This window comes from Macaca nemestrina, chromosome 5 (assembly GCF_043159975.1).
Source record: "Macaca nemestrina isolate mMacNem1 chromosome 5, mMacNem.hap1, whole genome shotgun sequence".
Taxonomy (NCBI): domain Eukaryota; kingdom Metazoa; phylum Chordata; class Mammalia; order Primates; family Cercopithecidae; genus Macaca; species Macaca nemestrina.
Window position 1 is genome coordinate 43,652,115 of NC_092129.1, and position 23,197 is coordinate 43,675,311.

The window sequence follows — 23,197 nt, forward strand, 5'->3', positions numbered from 1 at the left end:
ATGACAGAAGAAGGCTCCAGTCCATCAAACTTCTCAGAGCTAAAGGAGGAACTACGTACCCAGCGCAAAGAAACTAAAAATCTTGAAAAAAAAGTGGAAGAATTGATAACTAGAATAATTAATGCAGAGAAGGCCATAAACGAATGGACAGAGATGAAAACCATGACACCAGAAATACGTGACAAATGCACAAGCTTCAGTAACTGACTCGATCAACTGGAAGAAAGAGTATCAGCGATTGAGGATCAAATGAATGAAATGAAGCGAGAAGAGAAACCTAAAGAAAAAAGAAGAAAAAGAAATGAACAAAGCCTGCAAGAAGTATGGGATTATGTAAAAAGACCAAATCTACATCTGATTGGGGTGCCTGAAAGTGAGGGGGAAAATGGAACCAAGTTGGAAAACACTCTTCAGGATATCATCCAGGAGAACTTCCCCAACCTAGTAGGGCAGGCCAACATTCAAATCCAGGAAATACAGAGAACGCCACAAAGATACTCCTCGAGAAGAGCAACTCCAAGACACATAATTGCCAGATTCACCAAAGTTGAAATGAAGGGAAAAATCTTAAGGGCAGCCAGAGAGAAAGGTCGGGTTACCCACAAAGGGAAGCCCATCAGACTAACAGCAGATCTCTTGGCAGAAAATCTACAAGCCAGAAGAGAGTGGGGGCCAATATTCAACATTCTTAAAGAAAAGAATTTTAAACCCAGAATTTCATATCCAGCCAAACTAAGTTTCATAAGTGAAGGAGAAATAAAATCCTTTACAGATAAGCAAATGCTTAGAGATTTTGTCACCACGAGGCCTGCCTTACAAGAGACCCTGAAGGAAGCACTAAACATGGAAAGGAACAACCGGTACCAGCCATTGCAAAAACATGCCAAAATGTAAAGACCATCAAGGCTAGGAAGAAACTGCATCAACTAACGAGCAAAATAACCAGTTAATATCATAATGGCAGGATCAAGTTCACACATAACAATATTAACCTTAAATGTAAATGGACTAAATGCTCCAATTAAAAGACACAGACTGGCAAACTGGATAAAGAGTCAAGACCCATCAGTTTGCTGTATTCAGGAGACCCATCTCACACGCAGAGACATACATAGACTCAAAATAAAGGGATGGAGGAAGGTCTACCAAGCAAATGGAGAACAAAAAAAAGCAGGGGTTGCAATACTAGTCTCTGATAAAACAGACTTTAAACCACCAAAGATCAACAGAGACAAAGAAGGCCATTACATAATGGTAAAGGGATCAATTCAACAGGAAGAGCTAACTATCCTAAATATATATGCACCCAATACAGGAGCACCCAGATTCATAAAGCAAGTCCTTAAAGACTTACAAAGAGACTTAGACTCCCATACAATAATAATGGGAGACTTCGGCCGGGCGCGGTGGCTCACGCCTGTAATCCCAGCACTTTGGGAGGCCGAGGTGGGCGGATCATGAGGTCAGGAGATCGAGACCAGCCTGGCTAACACGGTGAAACACCGTCTCTACTTTAAAAATACAAAAAACTAGCCGGGCGAGGTGGCGGCGCCTGTAGTCCCAGCTACTAGGGAGGCTGAGGCAGGAGAATGGCGTGAACCCGGGAGGTGGAGCTTGCAGTGAGCTGAGATCTGGCCACTGCGCTCCAGCCTGGGCGACAGAGCGAGACTCCGTCTCAAAAAAAAAAAAAAAAAAAAAAAAAAAAATAATGGGAGACTTCAACACCCCACTGTCAACATTAGACAGATCAACGAGACAGAAAGTTAACAAGGATATCCAGGAATTGAACTCATCTCTGCAGCAAGCAGACCTAATACACATCTACAGAACTCTCCACCCCGAATCAACAGAATATACATTCTACTCAGCACCACATCACACTTATTCTAAAATTGACCACATAATTGGAAGTAAAGCACTCCTCAGCAAATGTACAAGAACAGAAATTATAACAAACTGTCTCTCAGACCACAGTGCAATCAAACTAGAACTCAGGACTAAGAAACTCAATCAAAACCGCTCAACTACATGGAAACTGAATAACCTGCTCCTGAATGACTACTGGGTACATAACGAAATGAAGGCAGAAATAAAGATGTTCTTTGAAACCAATGAGAACAAAGATACAACATACCAGAATCTCTGGGACACATTTAAAGCAGTGTGTAGAGGGAAATTTATAGCACTAAATGCACACAAGAGAAAGCTGGAAAGATCTAAAATTGACACTCTAACATCACAATTAAAAGAACTAGAGAAGCAAGAACAAACACATTCAAAAGCTAGCAGAAGGCAAGAAATAACTAAGATCAGAGCAGAACTGAAGGAGATAGAGACACAAAAAACCCTCCAAAAAATCAATGAATCCAGGAGTTGGTTTTTTGAAAAGATCAACAAAATTGATAGACTGCTAGCAAGACTAATAAAGAAGAAAAGAGAGAAGAATCAAATAGACACAATAAAAAATGATAAAGAGGATATCGCCACTGACCACACAGAAATACAAACTACCATCATAGAATACTATAAACACCTCTACGCAAATAAACTAGAAAATCTAGAAGAAATGGATAATTTCCTGGACACTTACACTCTCCCAAGACTAAACCAGGAAGAAGCTGAATTCCTGAATAGACCAATAGCAGGCTCTGATATTGAGGCAATAATTAATAGCCTACCAACCATAAAAAGCCCAGGACCAGATGGATTAACAGTCGAATTCTACCAGAGGTACAAAGAAGAACTGGTACCATTCCTTCTGAAACTATTCCAATCAACAGAAAAAGAGGGAATCCTCCCTAACTCATTTTATGAGGCCAACATCATCCTGATACCAAAGCCTGGCAGAGACACAACAAAAAAAGAGAATTTTAGACCAATATCCCTGATGAACATCGATGCAAAAATCCTCAATAAAATACTGGCAAACCGGATCCAGCAGCACATCAAAAAGCTTATCCACCATGATCAAGTGGGCTTCATCCCTGGGATGCAAGGCTGGTTCAACATACGCAAGTCAATAAATGTAATCCAGCATATAAACAGAACCAAAGACAAAAACCACATGATTATCTCAATAGATGCAGAAAAGGCCTTTGACAAAATTCAACAGCCCTTCATGCTAAAAACACTCAATAAATTCGGTATTGATGGAATATATCTCAAAATAATAAGAGCTATTTATGACAAACCCACAGCCAATATCATACTGAATGGGCAAAAACTGGAAGCATTCCCTTTGAAAACTGGCACAAGACAGGGATGCCCTCTCTCACCACTCCTGTTCAACATAGTGTTGGAAGTTCTGTGCAGGGCAATCAGGCAAGAGAAAGAAATAAAGGGTATTCAGTTAGGAAAAGAGGAAGTCAAATTGTCACTGTTTGCAGATGACATGATTGTATATTTAGAAAACCCCATTGTCTCAGCCCAAAATCTCCTTAAACTGATAAGAAACTTCAGCAAAGTCTCAGGATACAAAATTAATGTGCAAAAATCACAAGCATTCTTATACACCAGTAACAGACAGAGAGCCAAATCATGAATGAACTTCCATTCACAATTGCTTCAAAGAGAATGAAATACCTAGGAATCCAACTTACTAGGGATGTAAAGGACTTCTTCAAGGAGAACTACAAACCACTGCTCAGTGAAATAAAAGAGGACACAAACAAATGGAAGAACATACCATGCTCATGGATAGGAAGAATCAATATCGTGAAAATGGCCATACTGCCCAAGGTAATTTATAGATTCAATGCCATCCCCATCAAGCTACCAATGACTTTCTTCACAGAATTGGAAAAAACTGCTTTAAAGTTCATGTGGAACCAAAAAAGAGCCCGCATCACCAAGACAATCCTAAGTCAAAAGAACAAAGCTGGAGGCATCACGCTACCTGACTTCAAACTATACTACAAGGCTACAGTAACCAAAACAGCATGGTACTGGTACCAAAACAGAGATATAGACCAATGGAACAGAACAGAGTCCTCAGAAATAATACCACACATCTACAGCCATCTGATCTTTGACAAACCTCAGAAAAACAAGAAATGGGGAAAGGATTCCCTATTAAATAAATGGTGCTGGGAAAATTGGCTAGCCATAAGTGGAAAGCTGAAACTGGACCCTTTCCTTACTCCTTATACGAAAATTAATTCAAGATGGATTAGAGACTTAAATGTTAGACCTAATACCATAAAAACCCTAGAAGAAAACCTAGGTAATACCATTCAGGACATAGGCATGGGCAAAGACTTCATGTCTAAAACACCAAAAGCAATGGCAACAAAAGCCAAAATTGACAAATGGGATCTAATTAAACTGAAGAGCTTCTGCAGAGCAAAAGAAACTACCATCAGGGTGAACAGGCAACCTACAGAATGGGAGAAAATTTTTGCAATCTACTCATTTGACAAAGGGTTAATATCCAGAACCTACAAAGAACTCAAACAAATTTACAAGAAAAAAACAAACAACCCCGTCGAAAAGTGGGCAAAGGATATGAACAGACAGTTCTCAAAAGAAGATATTCATACAGCCAACAGACACATGAAAACATGCTCATCATCACTGGCCATCAGAGAAATGCAAATCAAAACCACAATGAGATACCATCTCACACCAGTTAGAATGGCAATCATTAAAAAGTCAGGAAACAAAAGGTGCTGGAGAGGATGTGGAGAAACAGGAACACTTTTACACTATTGGTGGGACTGTAAACTAGTTCAACCATTATGCAAAATAGTATGGCGACTCCTCAAGGATCTAGAACTAGAAATACCATATGACCCAGCCATCCCATTACTGGCTATATACCCAAAGGATTATAAATCATGCTGCTATAAAGACACATGCACACGTATGTTCATTGCAGCACTATTCACAATAGCAAAGACTTGGAATCAACCCAAATGTCCGTCAGTGACAGACTGGATTAAGAAAATGTGGCACATATACACCATGGAATACTATGCAGTCATAAAAAAGGATGAGTTTGTGTCCTTTGTAGGGACATGGATGCAGCTGGAAACCATCATTCTCAGCAAACTATCGCAAGAACAGAAAACCAAACACCGCATGTTCTCACTCATAGGTAGGAACTGAACAATGAGATCACTTGGACTCGGGAAGGGGAACATCACACACCGGGGCCTATCACGGTGGGGGGGGGGAGGGGGGAGGGATTGCATTGGGAGTTATACCTGATGTAAATGATGAGTTGATGGGTGCTGACGAGTTGATGGGTGCAGCACGCCAACATGGCACAGGTATACATATGTAACAAACCTGCACGTTATCCACATGTACCCTAGAACTTAAAGTATAATAAAAAATAAACAATAAATAAAAAATAAAAAAATAAAAAAAAGAACAAAGTACTCTGGGCATATTTCAAAATGGTACTTTTCTCCTCCCCACCATGCAAGAATATTGTATATTATATGTATTCATAGAAATATATATATTTGGGTTTTTTTTGAGACAGGGTCTCACTCTTTCACCCAGACTGGAATGCAGTGGCCTGAGCTCCAGTTCACCACAACCTCCGCCTCTCAGCCTCAAGGGATTCTCCCGCCTCAGTCTCCTGAGTAACTGGGATTACGGGTGCACGCCACTACTGCTCGGCTCATTTTTGTATTTTTAGTAGAGATGGGGTTTTTACCATGTTGGCCAGGCTGGTCTTGAACTCCTGACCTGTAATGATCCACCTGCCTCAGCCTCCCAAAGTACTGGGATTACAGGCATGAGCCACTGCGCCCAGCCGGGAAAAGGAAATTTTTTATTAGCTCTTCATTGCAAGAATCTGGAAGGCTCCTAGAGGCAAAACTCACACCAGTGTGCAAGCCCAGAGTTATTAAATGCTAAAGCTAGTCTACACTCTAGTAGTTAATCCAATACCCTTCAAGCATCCTTACTCCATACAGGCAATTTCTGTTTCTGATAAGCTTTGATTCTCTGTAGCAGCCTATCATTCCAGCTTTTGGGTTGATAACTTCAATTCTATAATGGATCGGAGAAAAGCGGTTGATTCTGAGTTCTTCAGCTACTTGTTGTTGTTGTTGTGAGGACAGAATTGGCAACTTCCAAGCTCTTTTTTTTAAAAATTATTATTATTATTTTTTGAGATGAAGTCTAGCTCTGTTGCCAGGCTAGAGTGCAGTGGCACAGTCTCAGCTCACTGCAACCTCTGCCTCCCAGGTTCAAGCAATTCGCCTGTCTCAGCTTCCCATGTAGCTGGGACTACAGGCGCGTGCCACCACACCCAGCTAATTTTTGTATTTTTAGTAGAGATGGGGTTTCACCATGTTGGCCAAGATGGTCTTAATCTCTTGACTTTGTGATCCGCCCGCCTCAGCCTCCCAAAATGCTGGGATTACAGGCGTGAACTACCACACCTGGCCTGCAACTTCCAAGCTCTTTACATGTGGACTGGAAGCTGGAGGTCTAGTTATTACAAAATAGATTTCGGTCTTCAGTACTTGGACAACAAATGAGAATACTTTGAAGATTTAGGATAATCCAAGATCATTTTATGCTCTAATTGTGAGGTATATTTATATTTAAATAGGCACTGCTCTAAGCTATGAGGTATGAGGTATGAAAAATTTACCAGGCCCAGAGAGACATGAGTATGGGACTTCAGTCACACCTCCCCATCCATGCTTGCCTGGGGGCAATTGTTCCTAGGCTGCCTCACCCATTATCTTCACATTACTGGAAATCATAGACAAAGAACAATTATAGTCAATCAATAGTTTGTGCTATTTTAGTGTAAAATCTTGATAAACAACTCTGGAACTGCCTCTTCTTTTTCTTTAAAAATCCACTTGTAAATGCTACTAATTGGGGTGTATATTCCTGGTAACTGAATCTATGCTCCAGGGTTGCAGTCTCCAAGCTTAGCCCAAATAAACTCTACTTATATTGATTTTGCCTCAGCTTCTTCCTTTTAGGTCAATGACACTGTCTCAGTGATGACATTTATATTATTTGCTAATAAATTTGAATGTAATTTCAAATATTTATTTGAATAGTGTGGTGGCTCATTCCTGTAATCCCAGCACTTTGGAAGGCTGAGGTGGGAGGATCACTTGAGGTCAGGAGTTCTAGACCAGCCTAGGCAACATAGTGAGACCCCGTCTCTACGGGGGGAAAAAAAAGTTTTGAAATTAGGTAAATGCAAACAGGCTCATATTCCAAAAGATATCACACAATACTTAGCCTGCAACCTTGTTTTCTGTCATTTTAGAAAATCACATAAAACTCAAGGAATGCCATCCCCATTTCTACCAGGAATTTTTACTTAGAGGAAATATACTCTGCTTGTATTTATACATACAGTACCAACTCATATAAGGCTTTACTCTTTACCATATGTTAACTTCTCTCATTTGATAGATTTAATTACAATTACCTGATGAGGCAGGTAGGACAGGAACCATGTTATGGGTGGGCAATCTGGCTTAAGTTGCCTGAAGTCACAGAGTTAAGTGCTGGTCTTGGAATTTAGAACCAGGTCTCTCGGTGCACAGGCAATGCTGTTTCCAGTGATTAGAACAGGAGGCAGAAAGGTGAACCAAGTCTTCCTTATAATAATCTAACATAGTAACAATTACTGAACAAATACATATTTTTCTTTTTCTGAGACAGAGTCTCCTTCTGTTGCCCAGGCTGGAGTGCAGCGGTGCGATCTCAACTCACTACAACCTCTGCCTCCCGGGTTCAAGCGATTCTCGTGCCTCAGCCTCCCAAAATAGCTTGAAGTACAGGGGCATGCCATCACGCCCAGCTAATTTTTTTGTGTATTTTTAGTAGAGATGGGGTTTCACCATATTGGCCAGGCTCATCTTGAAATCCCGGCCTCAAGTGATCCACCCATCTTGGCCATGTGTGAGCCACTGCACCTGGCCACAAATAACAGACAATAACTATGACACAGAAAGAACGAGTGTTTGCATTCTAAATGAAATTTAAAATAGAAATGAAGTCATACAGTCATTTTAAGAGCTGGGAAATTCAGAGGGCAATTTGTTCCTCTGGGGACATGGACCATTATTTTGGGTATGTTAAACTTTTAGAATATATTTTGTACCTTGGAACTTCTGTATTATTGTTTTTATCATAAACACCGATTTTCATGTCTGTGATTTTAAACTTGCTGATTTTTTTTTTTTCCCTTAATGAGATGGGGTCTTGCCACACTGGCCAGGCTGGTCTTGAATTCCTGGGCTCAGATGATCCTCCCAACTTGGCCTCCCAAAGTGCTGGGATTACAGGCAGGAGCCACTGCACGTGGCCAAAGCTTGCTGATTTTTAAGCATGCTTTTTTTCTTCCAACGGAGTCTTACCAAAGGTACAAAAGTGGTGCAGGACTGGTGAACAGAGGCCTGGCCTTGTTCATCAAATAGAGCCATCCACTTCCCAGGCCGATTTTCCTTGGGGAAATATCCTATTATACTGCCAAAAAGACATACTGTAAACTTTCCTCTTAGCTTCCCCCAAAGGGATCTACAGTCATTTAGCAGGTAACTATGCGTTAGAGAAAACATACTCAGGCTTCTCAAGGGTACTAGACTTTGGTCCAGAATTGACTCATTCTGGGGACCCCCAACGCCACTGTGATCCACCAGGCTGGGTGATAAACAGTTTCGACTCAGGTCAGCTCACAGTGGAGCTGATGACCTGCTGTTGTCCATGTACCGAAACTCTCTTTTTGAGAGAGTTTCACTCTTGTTGCCCAGGCTGGAGTGCAATGGCGTGATCTCGGCTAACTGCAACCTCCGTCTCCTGGGTTAAGCGATTCTCTTGCCTCAGCTTCCCAAGTGGCTGGGATTATCTGTAGGCTCCACACCCATGGGTTCAACTGAGGATGGAAAACATTAAAAAATAAATACAATTAAAACAAACAAATAAAAACCTCATACGGTATAAGTATTCACATAGTGTTTACATTGTATTAGATAAATGATTTAGAGAGATTATATGAAAATACCAAGCATCCTCAGATTTTGGTATTTGCAGGAGGTCCTGGAACACATTCCCCATGGATATCAAGGGATGACTGTATTTGCTTTTGCATATTTAGAGGAACTGTTAAATTTTTAGAGTTTTTGGTGTTTGGTCTGTGGATAAACATTGTTGGAGATCTTGAGGGGCTTAATTTAGTAAATGGCTTTTGAAAAGTTTTTCTAGATAAAAATCATATATAAAATAGCCCTCTCAGAATCAGATTGAAATAATAACCTCTTTGTGTGTTTCTTTCCCTCACTCATGTCCTCGGAATACAAAAGGCTCAATTCTAAGCTCAAGTTAGTATGGCTGCTCCATCCCCTCCCTGGGCCAACCATCTACCTGGTCCAAGTGGGCCACAAAACTGGAATTCTCTTTCATTCACCTCTAATATCAGTGTGATCCCTTCCAAAGGAAAAAACTGAACATCAATTTACCAAAGCAAGTACCTCTTTGAATGCTACTTCTTCAAAGCACTCTGTTGGCATCTTTCCTGATATTTGGATACAGCAGTTTTATTACAGATTTGAACAGTTTTCTAAACTTCTATGATAGGAGACATAATTGTTCTTATGGATATGGTAAAAAAAAATATTGCTCCCCCTCTCCCGCAAAAAGTAAGACTATGGTAGAATTCTTTCGCCTATTCAAAATGGCTACTCACCACATACTGCCCATCACACAGACTTAAAATGCACCCCCTGCCTTTCTTGCTTCCACTCTCCCTCATCCTTAGTTCTATTCATTCCTTTATTTTCAGAATAACCTATTGACTTGATCTAGAAATATTTTTTGCAAGATATCAGTAAATGTGAAGCACCCCACTCTTCCCAGCCTAAATCGTAACCAAAGACAGAAGAAAATGTTTGAAAGAAAGAGCTAGCTCTAGTGGCTGGGTGACCACTGTTTCCATTGATCCACACACCTAAAACAACTCCTACTTCCTAACACTGTCCAAGTAGCTGAACCTGAAACATGGAACTCTTGGACATTTTTAAACTACCTGATGAAGTCCTTTGCCCAGTTCTTAGGCATAGCTGTAACTAATAAATGACTGAAGTGCCTTACTACTCAAAGTGTGTCCCGCAGATCTGTGGACTCAGCATCACCAGGGAGCGTGCCAGAAATGCAGAATTCTCAGGCCACCCTAGCTCTATTCAATCAAAATTTGCATTTTAACAAAATCACCAAGTAAATCAGAAGCAAATTAAAGCTATTACCATATAGTTTTAAATATGAATTATAGCAGCTTTTATGAAGAACAACCTGGAGGTATTTGATAAAAATATACACAGCAGTCCCCCCTTATCTATGAAAATACCTTTTAAGACCCCCAGTAGATGGCTGAAACCTCACAGTACTGAGCCCTATAATATCACATTTTTTGCTATACATTCATACATATGATAAAGTTTAAAGATTAGGTACCATAAGAGATTACTTAATAAAATAGAACAATTATGATGACATAAAGTAATAAAAGTTATGTAAAGGTTTATCTGTGGAAAGAGAAACCATAAATAAGGGGGGACTCCGTGTAGCCTTTGGCCAATCCATCCTACTCTCAGGAATTGTATCTGACAGAACAAATATTAGGACTTTGTTTCTATGTAAGAAATCTGCTCATTGCAACATTCACAGTGGCAATGGAGAAAAAAACAAATGAAGAGAGAGAGGGAGGGAATAAAAGGAGGGGACCCAAGCCTCTTAACAAAGCAAATGTCCATCAAAGGAGAACACCCATCAATAGGGGAAGAGTTGAATAAATGATGTTGTACCCACACCATGAAGTACTGGTTAGCCATTAAAAGGAAGGAATAAAAGTCCTATCCATTAACTTGAAGTGATTTCCATTGCTGAGTGAGAAAAGCAAGAAAAGAGTAGGGAAAATCTTAGCATTTTTGTAAGATAACCTTTCCTGTACATAGATACGTGTGCGTGTGTGTGTGTGTGTGTGTGTGTGTGTATGTGTTTACCTGGGCAAGTACAAAAGAGTGGAAATGTACTAGGTTGATAACTTGGGTGATCTGAGTGAAGACAGGTGAGGTCGTGCTATGTGGAAAAGTGGAGGGGGAAAGAGGTACGCTAAATAAAAGCCAATAGCAGGGACTGATGTCACTTAAGCATTTTGTAATACTTTATGTTCTAAACTGACAATGTAAAAATCAAACAAAAATGGTGAATATGAAAAATAAGAGACCCAAACAAGCATAAATATATGGAGTCTTCATTAGAGTAACTTCCTGAGGGTTCCTTGATGCTTCTGACAGGAAAACAATTATCCTCTATTAAAACATTTAGTTTGCTTCACTTAGCCACCCCTGGTCGGGGGGAATTGGAAGGTGGGGTGGGTTTCCCCAAGCTCCTCCCAGGCTATCACCACTCACCCCCACAGGACAGATAACCCACACTAGAGCAGAGTGAGGCCTGCCAACACAGCAATCTCGCTCCAATGACAGAAAAGTAGAGGATAACAGATGGGAGGTTGAGGACAACAAATTTTACTCCTTGATAAATATGCCTACAGTTGACCATGGTAGCAACCTCAGCAAAAACAAAGAACTATTTAATTTTTACCTTTCAAACTGATGAACTATATTAGGTTATCTACTACTTTCCAATCAAAAGTAAAAATTTTTGTATTTACTTCTACATAGTGGTTAAATGCTTTTTTCTCCTATTAATACACCTCATGCCAAATTAGTTCTTGTGTTTCTCTCTACCCCAACTTGTTATCCTTTTTTTTTTTTAGAGACGGAGTCTTGCTCTGTCGCCCAGGCTGGAGTGCAGTGATGCAATCTTAGCTCACTCCAATCTCCGACTCCCGGGTTCAAGTGATTCTCGTCTCAGCCTCCCAAGTAGCTAGGACTACAGGTGCGCACCACCATGCTTGGCTAATTTTTGTATTTTTAGTAGAGATGTGGTTTCACTATGTTGGCCAGGCTGGTATTGGAACTCCTGACCTAGTAGTCAGCCTGCCTCGGCCTCTCAAAGTGCTAGGATTACAGGTGTGAGCCGCTGCGCCAGGCCTTGTTATCCTTAAAGGTGAAACAAAACAAAGACTTATTTTCTTCAGATTGCCCAAATACATCAAAATACCAACACTGACAAAAATTTACCAACACAGATATAATTCATTTCATAAAGAAGGGAAAGTCAGTGTTTCTTTTCCCACATGGATTACCAAATACTTATCCCATGGACAAACTCAAAGCACTCCACCAGGAGCCCTGAGGGCCCACAGTACTGACCTGACCTCAGAGACACAAGAGGGGCGAATCACATCGGGAGGAATATTATACTGAGAACTTCAACCAGCCATTCAAAATGTCAGTAGTGGGGTAAAAACCTTGACTAGTGACTTAACAATTTCAAGATGGTTAACTATGTAATAAAGCACGTATGTTATGTATTAAAACTGCACCTTCTCCATTTTAACACAGGCTCTATGAACACATCCATGATCTCAGCCTTTTCCTCTTCAATGATGCACTGCTCGTTTCTAGTCGGGGCACATCTCATACTCCATTTGAGAGGACTTCAAAAACAACCTACCAGTTCATTGCATCAGTGGCCCTTCATCGGTTACTCATAGAAAATATTCCAGATTCCAAGTGTATGTATTTTTTTTCCTTCCAAGAGACAGATACCTTCAAAAAGCTATATAATGTAAAGCTCTTTAATAGAATAGTAGAAAAAGGACTGGAATTATAATTTACCAGGTTGCAAATAATTCCCCCAATATTAGAATTTCATTAAACAATGTAAACTTTCATCTGCCTCTGAAATAGTTAAAGACAGGACTTCTGGCATTCAGACATGAACCTTAGATGTTAGGAAAACAGCTTTCAAAAATCACAAAGGGAGGCAATGCCCCATATTACCATGAGTTCTTTGAAGCAGTGACATGAGAGCTGGAGTTCTCAACCATTATTCTACACTGTCTGAAGATGCTACAGTCTTAAAGCATATTTTAAATTTTTATCTATTACTTTCCCATTCTACTAGGACTAAGTGATTATTACATATTTGACATAACCTTTTCTTCCTTAAGTTTGCATCTAAGCTGGGAGTTGTTACATAAAGGAATCCACAGATATGCAAAGGATGCTTGGTAAACTAAACACTTCACTCACAATAATTCCAATAGAAGTATCATTTTGTCACAAAAACGAAGTCCTACTTAAACCCACTGTACCTATTTTTATTAGTTATTATCCTATATTTTACTTCCCAAGCTTAAAAGGATCTTTATCTTATTCCTATATCTGTTAGGCCAGACAGTCTGAATGTAACATCTCTCATTCCAATGTTTTTCACTGCATGTCAAGACAGAACTTAAAGTTAAAGTTGGAACCCAAGACCCTACTACTTACAGAAGTACCAAACTAAACAAAAGGCCTATTTCCCAATGGCTTCAGCCCCATTCTAAATCTGAGCCTGAGAAAAAATGAGTATTTCCACCTAGAATACAAACTCAGGTTAAAAAGGCTTAGTTACCTATCAACACTGGGTATGGTTAGCGTATGAAACATGTCTCCTTCAGTTCCCTTCCCATGACAATCAGCTGTGACCTACGTCAAAACATTGTTAAGTGACCTAATAGTGGGCATTCAGCTAAGTAGCTGACTTGATTCTGTCATTGGTTCTCATACTGAGGTCGTCCAGGTCTAGCTCTTAGCATCTTTATTTATAATAACTATCAGTAAAGACTGTTACTGATTCCAGTTCCTTCTGCAGTCATTGAGACAAGGAATTAAAAAACATTACATCATCTATCCTTTAATCTTTAAAATAATTGTAATTACAATAACTGTAATATAGACATTATTTTACACTGCATTTGAATTATTTAGTAATTTTAGGAAGTTATATTCTACACTGGATATGTATTTCTTTTTAGGTTTTAAAATTCTCAAAGATGATGACTTTTGAGTATTAACATTTTTTCTCATTTTGATTGCTACCTGCAAGGATTAATTAGTGTATCTCAAATGCTTTTACAGATGTCAAGAATGCATTTATTCTTCAAGGTCCAAAATATAAATGGATTTGTGCTACAGAAGTAGAGGATGAGAAGTTCCTATGGCTGTCAGTACTTAGAAATGCAATCAAAAGCAGTATGGAGAAGTGAGACCAAACTTGAAAACTTCAAGGGTGCCAATTCTCCCCAGCAAAGACAGACAACATGTATTTTCTGTTCCAAAATATCCAGTAAGAAACAGAGTAACTGTCATGGATGATGAGATAAACTAAGATGACCCATAGGATCTTTCCAACTTTTAAACTTTATCATTTGTGCTCACTTATGTAGAATGTGTAAGTACATTTTGAGTTCAAAATTTTCAATTACTTCTTTTAGTAGCTATATTTCATGGATAATATTATTTGGAGTAATGTGATGTGATGAAACGTAAGACAGAGCAAGCACATTGTATAAAGCTTTGTTTTATGATCTAATGCAAAAAGCAGAATGAAAGTTTTCTTAAGTGATCAGTCTAGAAAAATATTTTAATTTGTTGGTGATTTACCATTTTTAACATTTTCATGAAACAGTTATTGATTTAAAATATGGATAAGAGGGCTGTGCGTGGTGCCTCACGTCTGTAATCCCAGCACTTTGGGAGGCCAAGGCGGCATATCACCTGGGGTCAGGAGTTTGAGACCAGTCTCACCAACATGGAGAAACCCCGTCTCTACTAAAAATACAAAATTAGCCAGGCATGGTGGCACACACCTATAGTCCCAGCTATTTGTGAGGCTGAGGCAGGAGAAGAATCACTTGTACCCAGGAGGTGGAGGTTGCAGTGAGCTGAGATGGCTCCACTGCACTCCAGCCTGGGTGACAAGAGTAAACCTCTGTCTCAAAAAAAAAAAAAAAAAAAAAAAAAAGACAAGAAATACAAAGGACAATTTACTCAAAAACTTGTCATACATATACGGATGTACTCCTCTAGACAGCATTAAAGATGTACTGCTTCCAAGTGCTAAAAAAGTTTTCTATAATTTTTAAGTGTTATTTATTGCAAGGCTAAACTCTAAGAAGCTTTAAAAATATTTTTGACATTGTTTAAATTAGAAGGCTATTGTTAAAAAGCAAATTTTAAAGAACAAAAATAAATGGAAACAGCAAAAGTTGCTTGTAATGAAATGCAGCTAAGTAAAACTGTTTCTTTTAAAACAAAGACACTGAAAAATAGGTGTTGAGTAGTTTCCTGGGCCTTTAATGCTTTAATCTGATTATTTAACAACTAAAGCCATACTGATGGCCACTTGGAAACTTTAGCTGATGTATATTTTTACCTAGATATCGCTAGGTAAAAATTATATTAATCTTGGAAGCTTGAGGTTGTCAGTTTTCCTTGTTCTTCATATTCTTGTTTATAGTAACAAATCTATCGGTACAGTTTAGGATGGTGAATCTATAGTATTTAAACAATTTTTCTTTCAGAAATGAATATACAAAACCTTCTATTTCTTAAAACTTTAAATTGTTGTTAAAAAGATGAGCAAAAGTTAAAATATTATGCTGTTTTATTGGTGTAAAACCACACTTCTGATTCTGCCAAGATATATCCATGCAGTTTAACAACTATGATCCTATAGACAGAATAACTCTTAAAGGGAATATCTGCTGTTAGCAATGGATCAAAATGTATATATCATATAATATTAAACAAAATCTAAAACAGCATATTGTCCTGAATAAGGCACACTCCAGAAACTCATTAATAGGAAAAACTTGTTTGTATAGCAAAAGAATGAGTGGCAAGATGGCTAAAGGTAAACTAGAAATCTTAAGGAATTTCCCTTTATTTTGTGAATAACTGATATCCTCAGAAGTTTTAAAACAATACTTAAAAAAATTAACAAAGGCCATTACTCATACCTATTTCATAAGTTTACATGAATGCTGAATTATTCAATCTCACATAAAATAGTTATAAGTCGCTAATGAAGTTGATCACATTTCTACAAGGGAAATATAAAATCTGACGTTTATATTTGTCACAAGTTGACATGTAAAAGAGGCTTGAACGTAACACATGATTTGTGAAGAATGCAGACAGCTGCAGAGAGTAAATTAGCTTATGGTGAAAACCGCCTTATCCAATATAATTCTTTAAAATCAAAAATTAAATGGGAAACTCTTTCTGAAGATTTTTATGGAATAGACGCTTTATGTAAAATATTAAACAAACATAAAAGGACAAACTGACAATTTATTTGAGTCTGTGACTGAGATGTAAACGAGGAGCCCATTCTATAAATTAAATTGGTGTGTGATATTAGCCATAGAAACATTGCATATCCCAGCTGCTATGGAACAGAAAAGGTGAGTGTGCCAATAAACACAACACACCCTCCAGAAAACGTCATCCTGACCTTTTTATTGTTGAAATTAAAAAATAAAAGATACTTAAATACAATGGTGAACATATAGGGCAAAACAGAATCATAAAATTTAATGTTGAGTTAAGCAGTGAGCTGAATGTTTGGGTCTCCAAATTGGCTTTGAACCCAAAACCACTTAAAAACAAGTATGTTCACAGTTAACGGCAATTGGCTTATAGGTGAGAGAATGGTCGAAGTTGTTCCAGTTGAACTTCCAGGGAAATTCTCTCCTCAAGAACATCCTGAAAAAGATGCAAAGCCCAAGTTATGTTTCAAAGTATAGAAAAATGAAGGAATATCTAACAATAGCTCTGCTTCCAGAAAACAATTTAAATTTGTCAAGACGACTAAGGGAGAGCTTATTCATATTTTAAAAGTATACTTCACTTTAGAAACGTAGTTTCTTTATATGTTAATACTAAAGATCCTAGTAATTTCACACATTTTCTTATTACACAAATCAGGGTAACAGAATGTCTAGTTATTAGAAAAGTCAGTGTTTGCAACAAATAGGTATTAACACCTGAAATTAGCAATAAGCCTGCCCCTGAATTAACCGTAGATGAATTTGTTAATATAGCTTCTTTTCCCTAGTGATGACATCTGGCTATATCAACTCCTAGATCTCATTTTGAGCTTTAGTTTCCCAAATAATAACTTTGCATTCAGAATTTTTAATCAATGTTGATTTGAGGGAGTCTTTTCAGTTAGCCACCAAATTCTAACTTATTTACTTTCTTTTTTTCTCTTTCAAATTGACAGTATCATGTTTTAACCAGAACTACCTCTATTTTGTACCTTACTTCTTATTTTCTGTTCTCAGAAGTAAGGAAGAAAGTATTTTTCAAAATAGCTTCAATATACTTGTTTCAATGGTCTTCCCTGGTTCAGAAAAACATGCATTAACAAAATTTTCATCTTCATGGACATACTACTAAGCTTGTCTTTAAGTTCATTTTTCCTGTACAATGGACTAAATTAATAATCATATAACTACAAATGTCTTCTCCTTTGATCATAGAGTTATACAAGAATATCATTCATTCAATAGATGTTTATCAAATGCCTAACATATGATCTAGGTTTTGGGGATAGAGACAAAGTGGTCATAAGTTTATATCATTCATTCAACAGACCTTAACAAATGCCTAGCATACTAGGTTTTGAGGAGAGGGACAAGATGGTCATAAATTTATCTAGGACAATCCCAGTTTATATCCAGTGTCTTGGCCTAAATAATGATAATGCAACCCTCTTTTTTTCCTCTCAAAAGTGTCTTGATTTGGATGATATATTACATGATCTTCCTAAACAGAAATGATTATGACTTACCCTCAATGAGTTCACTGTAATAGGACAGAGAGACAAATGTGTCATAGATAGTAATTCCAGGACAGTGTAATAAATGCTAAATGAGGAGCATGAACAGAATATTACAAGAATGAACTAACTGCATTCATTTGTCATTTCCACGGACTCTCATCTCATCTTTGTTCTATTCCAAGTGGGATAGGTAGTGCTCCAGCATCTCCACTGCCTGGAATTCCCAGGTCCCACCTTAGCTCTACAAAAACCAGAATCTTCATTTTAACATGATCCAAGATTACCTATATATGCATTAAGGTTTGAGAACCACTGGTTTGTAAGACATGAGTACCTAATAATGTTGGGGAACCGTAAGTGATTCTGGGAGTAATTTTTTTTTTGACCCAGTAAGGAAGGAGTAAGTAGGAGCAATTTTTATTTCTAGGGAAGCAAAGAAATCATAGTTACTAGAAAACAAACACATTCCTCTCGGGTATTAGATGACAGTAGTACACACTGTGCATAAGCACCATTTCTATTTAAGGCTTGCCTTTTCTCTTTCCACATGCAAGACGACTGAAATTGCTGCCACCTCTCTCTTCTTCTTTTAGGCCTGTTTAAGTCCCTTTAATGGAATTTGAGTTGTCTTTGATAAAAGGACAAACTAGGACCTGGGTGCAGTGGCTCAAGCCAGTAATCCCAGCTACTCAGGAGGCTGAGGTGGGAGGATAGCTTGAGCCCAGGTTGCCAGGGTGACAGAGCGAGATCTTGTCTCTTCAAAAAAAAAAAAAAAAAAAGGGTGTGTGTGTGTGGTGGCGGGTGGGGGGTAAACTAACCACAGTCAAAGCATCTAGAAAATTAGAGAAGAGAGCTATGTATGTGATCTTGGAGGTGTCTGAGATCACATTCCTTCTCTTTAGGTTTCTTTACTAAGATAAGGAATATTATAAAGATTCAGAAACTATATTACCTTTAATTGTTGCTGCAATTCGCTATTCAATCTGGCCAAAACTGTGTTGGTTTCCTTATTGCGTCTAATCGATGCCTGAATAGCTTTCTTATCTTTCCCAACAGATCTGAGAAGACAAAGAAGGCAAAAAAACCTGTAACATTCATTTATCTTAAATCCTCTCTATTCCTCCCTGATCTATTTCTAAACATGAGAAGCAAAAGGAGCATCTTTTTCCTTACTAGCATAGCTCAACATCACTTGCTCAGTTGCAGTGATAAACCAAAAGCTTCAGCACTATAGGAGAGGTAAAAAAAAAAAAAAAAAAAAAAAGAAATTATTAAAAAATTTCTTCTGTAGAATAACCTGAGTTTAAGTAAAAGAGTCTAAAGTAGGTACTGGCAAACCTTTTCTGTAAAAGACCAGACAGTACATATTTCAGGCTCTGTGGGCCATATAGTTTCTGTCTCATATTCTAGTTTTTTGTTTTCTTTTCTCTTCTGTTCTTTCTTCTCTCTTCTACAAAAAAGAACAAGTCATTCTGAGTTCATAGGCTATATAAAAACAGGCCATAGGCTGAGCTGAATTTGGCCCATTAAGAGTTAATCTGCTGATTCTTGGTCTAGAACACCATAATTAAAATACCAGTTTTACTATAAACTATCAAGTTTAAAGAACGTACTGCTATTGAAACAGGGTGTTAAAATGGAATTGGAATACAACTTAATAATAAAGGGGAAACATGGGAAGAATACCTACTCATACATGACATGGCTCTGCTCAATTAAAGAACTAGTCTGACCATAATTTATTTCAGTCTGATTATTGTTGTTGTTATTATTTTTGTGATGGAGTCTTGCTCTGTTGCCCAGGCTGGAGTGCACCGGTGCCATCTTGGCTCACTACAACCTCCGCCTCCTGGGTTCAAGCAATTCTCCTGCCTCAGCCTGCCGAGTAGCTGGGTGGGACTACAGGTGTGCACCACCACACCTGGCTAACTTTTTTTTTGTATTTTTAGCAGAGACAGGGTTTCACCATGTTAGTCAGGCTGGTCCAACTCCTGACCACAAATGATCTGCCCAGCTCGGCCTCCCAAACTGCTATTACAGGTGTGAGCCACCATGCCCGGCCCAGTTTGATTGTTTTTAATTGTTGTGCTTTTTCTTCCTAGTAATTAAATGTGCCTAGGAATAGCTTTGATTACCTGGGAATAGAAGGTTGTGATGCAAGAACAGCAGCTAAGACACCCGTCTTTTGTGTATGTTCATCGACTTCTGGCCTTAATTCATCTTCTGATTTTAATCTTCTTCGAACAGGTTTAGGTGGTGGAGCAAGAGGTGTTGTGCCTTTGCTCTTTAAGACAAGAATTCCATTAATAATAAGCATTCTGAAGACATTCATAGTTAGCACTCTGCAACACCATTTGCTTTCTTTAAGCCATTTGCTCTTGGAAAATTGAAAGTTACTTGTCCTACTTTAAATCTATGTATTTGTGGCAAGAGCTAACTTAAATTATAGAGGGAAAAGATGTTTCTAGTTGATACCACAATCATGAATGTACCTGCAATATAAATATTTTTAGAATAACATATTGATGCAAAACTGTTAATATTCACAGTTTTAACATAAATATGATACAGAATCAATATATACCTGTTCAACAATAAACAAAGGCAGTCTCCAGAAATATCTAAGTATTATGACTATAGGATTTCTTACTCAAAAATACTAACATGTATCTTAATGAATAAAATAACATTATAAAGTAATGGAAAGCTAAGCAACTCTTTAAAATACCAAAAACATCACTATTAATATGCAGAGTAATTAAAACTTTTGAAAATGAGTTGACATTTTGTTGGCGATTATGAATCTGCCCTCGGCAGAATAAAAAACAGCGTTTTGGCATTTACCGTAACTTGATTTACCTGTAAATAAATAAAAACAATAGTCAACTGCTATCTCTTAAGTGATATTTTTAATTTGTTGCTGTGAGTTGACAAAAATAAAGTTCATTACTTAAAAACTCACAGGACTACTAATGTAATAAAACATAGTGATATGGTTTGGCTCTGTGCCCCCAAATCTCACCTCAAATTGTAATCCCCGTGTGTCAAGGGAGGGGCCTGGTGGGAGATGACTGGGTCATGGGGGTGGTCCCCCATACTGTTCTTGTGAGAGTGAGGGTGTTCTCACAAGAGCTAATTATTTTAAAGTGAGGCACTTCCTCGCTCTTTTTCCATCCTGCCACCTGCTTCCCCTTTGCCTTCCGCCATGACTGTAAATTTCCTGAGGCCTCCCCAGCCATGCAGAGCTGTGAGTCAATTAAATCTCTTTTGTTTATAAATTACCCACTCTCAGGTGGTATCTTTACAGCAGTATGAAAACAGACTAATACACACACAGCATCCAGAAAGTAGAATTGAAGCACTTCAGAAACACATGCTGTTTTTATAACTATTGGGAATGTCTAGATGATAACAGAAAAAAAAAGTTACCAAAATTATTCCCTCAAAGGGAAAGTGTGCTGATATTTGCAATCTGAGGTACACTGATATAGTTTAGGTATTTGTCCCCTCCAAATCTCATGTTGAAATGTGACCTCTAATGTTGGAGGTGGGCCTAGTGGGAGGTGTTTGGGTCACGGAGTAGATACCTCGTGAATGGCTTGGTGCCCTTCTCACGGTAATGAATGAGTTCTAACTCTGAGTTTACATGAGAGCTGGCTGTTTAAAAGGGCCTGGCATCTCTCCTTGCTCCCTCACTCGCCATGTGACACATCTGCTCCCACTTTGCCTTCTGCCATGAATCTAAGTTTCCTGAGGCTTTAGAAGAAGCAGATTCTGGTACCATGCTTCCTGTACAGCCTGCAGAACCATGAGGCAAAATAAACCTCTTTTCTTTTTTTGAGACAGGGTCTCATTCTGTCACCCAGGGTGGAGTGCAGGGCACTATCTCAGTTCACTACAATCTCCACCTCCCAGGCTCAAGCAATCCCCCAACTTCAGCCTCCCGAGTAGCTGGGACTACAGGCGTGCACCACCACACCTGGCTAATTTTTGTGCTTTTTGTAGAGACAGGGTTTCGCTGCGTTGCCCAGGCTGGTCTCGAATTCCTAAGCTCAAGTGATCCATCTGCCTTGGACTCTCAAAGTGCTGGGATTACAGGTGTAAGCCACTATGTCCAACATAACCTCTTTTTTTTTTTGTACAAATTACCCAGTCTCACATATTCCTTTATAGCAATGCAGACGGACTAACACATATATAAAACAGATAAGGACTGACAGATGAACAGAAGGCATGGAGAGGTATGTAGTAAAGCAAGTATAGTAAAATAATAATGTTATAAGGTAGTGAATTTACTGATGTACAATGAAAAACTGTTTCAATTTTTCTGTATGCTTAAACGTTTTCATAATAAAATGTTGGGGAAAAATTATTCCTAAAACAGTTAAAGAACAAGTTAAGAGCAAAAGGAATAACAATAACTTTAGAGAGTTGATAATTTTTCTTTATTATATTCAAGACTACAATAAAAGAAACTGAATTTCACCTATAAAGAAGTTCTACCTTATATAGTGGGAAGAATGTAATAACCACTTAAATTCTGAGAACCTGTGACACATATTTAACATAGATTACAGAATATCATCTCCATTAAATAGGCAGACTTTGTTCTGTGACAGACTGACTATACTACAGTTAAAGGTAGAGAAACGGGTTAGATGATTTCTGGTTGACCTTATTTCTAAAAATTATTTCACATAACTTATGATGTACAAAATTATTATTATAAAAGACATTTTGCATACCACATTGGTGGGAGCACTAGCAGCTGTCTTTTCTTCAGTTTTACTATCTGCTTTGGCAACTCGAAGAGAATTTGCAGGATCAGAAGCTTTTTCAGCCTAAAAATGAGTATGTTTATCACTATTAATTATACATAACATGTAATTATGCATAAATATAGCATACGTAACAAATCAGAGTAAAATGTTAAATATTCAGACAAGAAAACTGAGATGATGTTAAGAAACTTGAAGGAACTTCATTAAATGAGATTTCTCTGCTACTGAAAGGCAGAGGGGAGAGCAGATAATAGATGTGTGAGGGACAGGACGACGGGGTGAGGATGCAGGTAATAGATGTGTGAGGGAGAGGAGGACGGGGCGAGGATGCAGCTATGTAATAGATGTGTGAGGGAGAGGAGGATGGGGTGAGGATGCAGGTAATAGATGTATGAGGGAGAGGAGGACGGGGCAAGGACGCAGCTATGTAATAGGGTGAGGATGCAGGTAATAGATGTGTGAGGGAGAGGAGGACGGGGCGAGGACGCAGCTATGTAATAGGGTGAGGATGCAGCTATGTAATAGAGGTGTGAGGGAGAGGAGGACGGGTTGAGGATGCAGCTATGTAATAGATGTGTGAGGGAGAGGAGGACGGGGCGAGGATGCAGCTATGTAATAGATGTGTGAGGGAGAGGAGGACGGGGCGAGGATGCAGCTATGCAATAGATGTGTGAGGGAGAGGAGGA

The 23,197-nt window shown here is 38.5% G+C and overlaps 2 protein-coding genes across 11 annotated transcripts in view; one reads left to right on the forward strand and one right to left on the reverse strand.

The window, feature by feature from the left end:
- LOC105465717 (epithelial cell transforming 2 like) overlaps nucleotides 1-16,226 on the forward strand; it is a 114,415-nt gene extending 98,189 nt beyond the window's left edge. For all 4 annotated transcript variants that reach the window (XM_011714293.3, XM_011714295.3, XM_011714296.3 and 1 more), the window contains 2 exons: nucleotides 12,456-12,628; nucleotides 14,019-16,226. In XM_011714293.3, the coding sequence (XP_011712595.2) occupies nucleotides 12,456-12,628; nucleotides 14,019-14,146 (301 nt within the window). In that variant the 3' untranslated portion in view covers nucleotides 14,147-16,226. The remainder of the gene's footprint in view (nucleotides 1-12,455; nucleotides 12,629-14,018) is intronic.
- Nucleotides 16,227-16,377: 151 nt separating this feature from the next.
- LOC105465718 (RALBP1 associated Eps domain containing 1) overlaps nucleotides 16,378-23,197 on the reverse strand; it is an 87,255-nt gene continuing 80,435 nt past the window's right edge. For all 7 annotated transcript variants that reach the window (XM_011714303.3, XM_011714299.3, XM_011714298.3 and 4 more), the window contains 4 exons: nucleotides 22,476-22,571; nucleotides 19,866-20,014; nucleotides 18,683-18,788; nucleotides 16,378-16,649 (listed from right to left, as the gene is read on the reverse strand). In XM_011714303.3, the coding sequence (XP_011712605.1) occupies nucleotides 16,581-16,649; nucleotides 18,683-18,788; nucleotides 19,866-20,014; nucleotides 22,476-22,571 (420 nt within the window). In that variant the 3' untranslated portion in view covers nucleotides 16,378-16,580. The remainder of the gene's footprint in view (nucleotides 16,650-18,682; nucleotides 18,789-19,865; nucleotides 20,015-22,475; nucleotides 22,572-23,197) is intronic.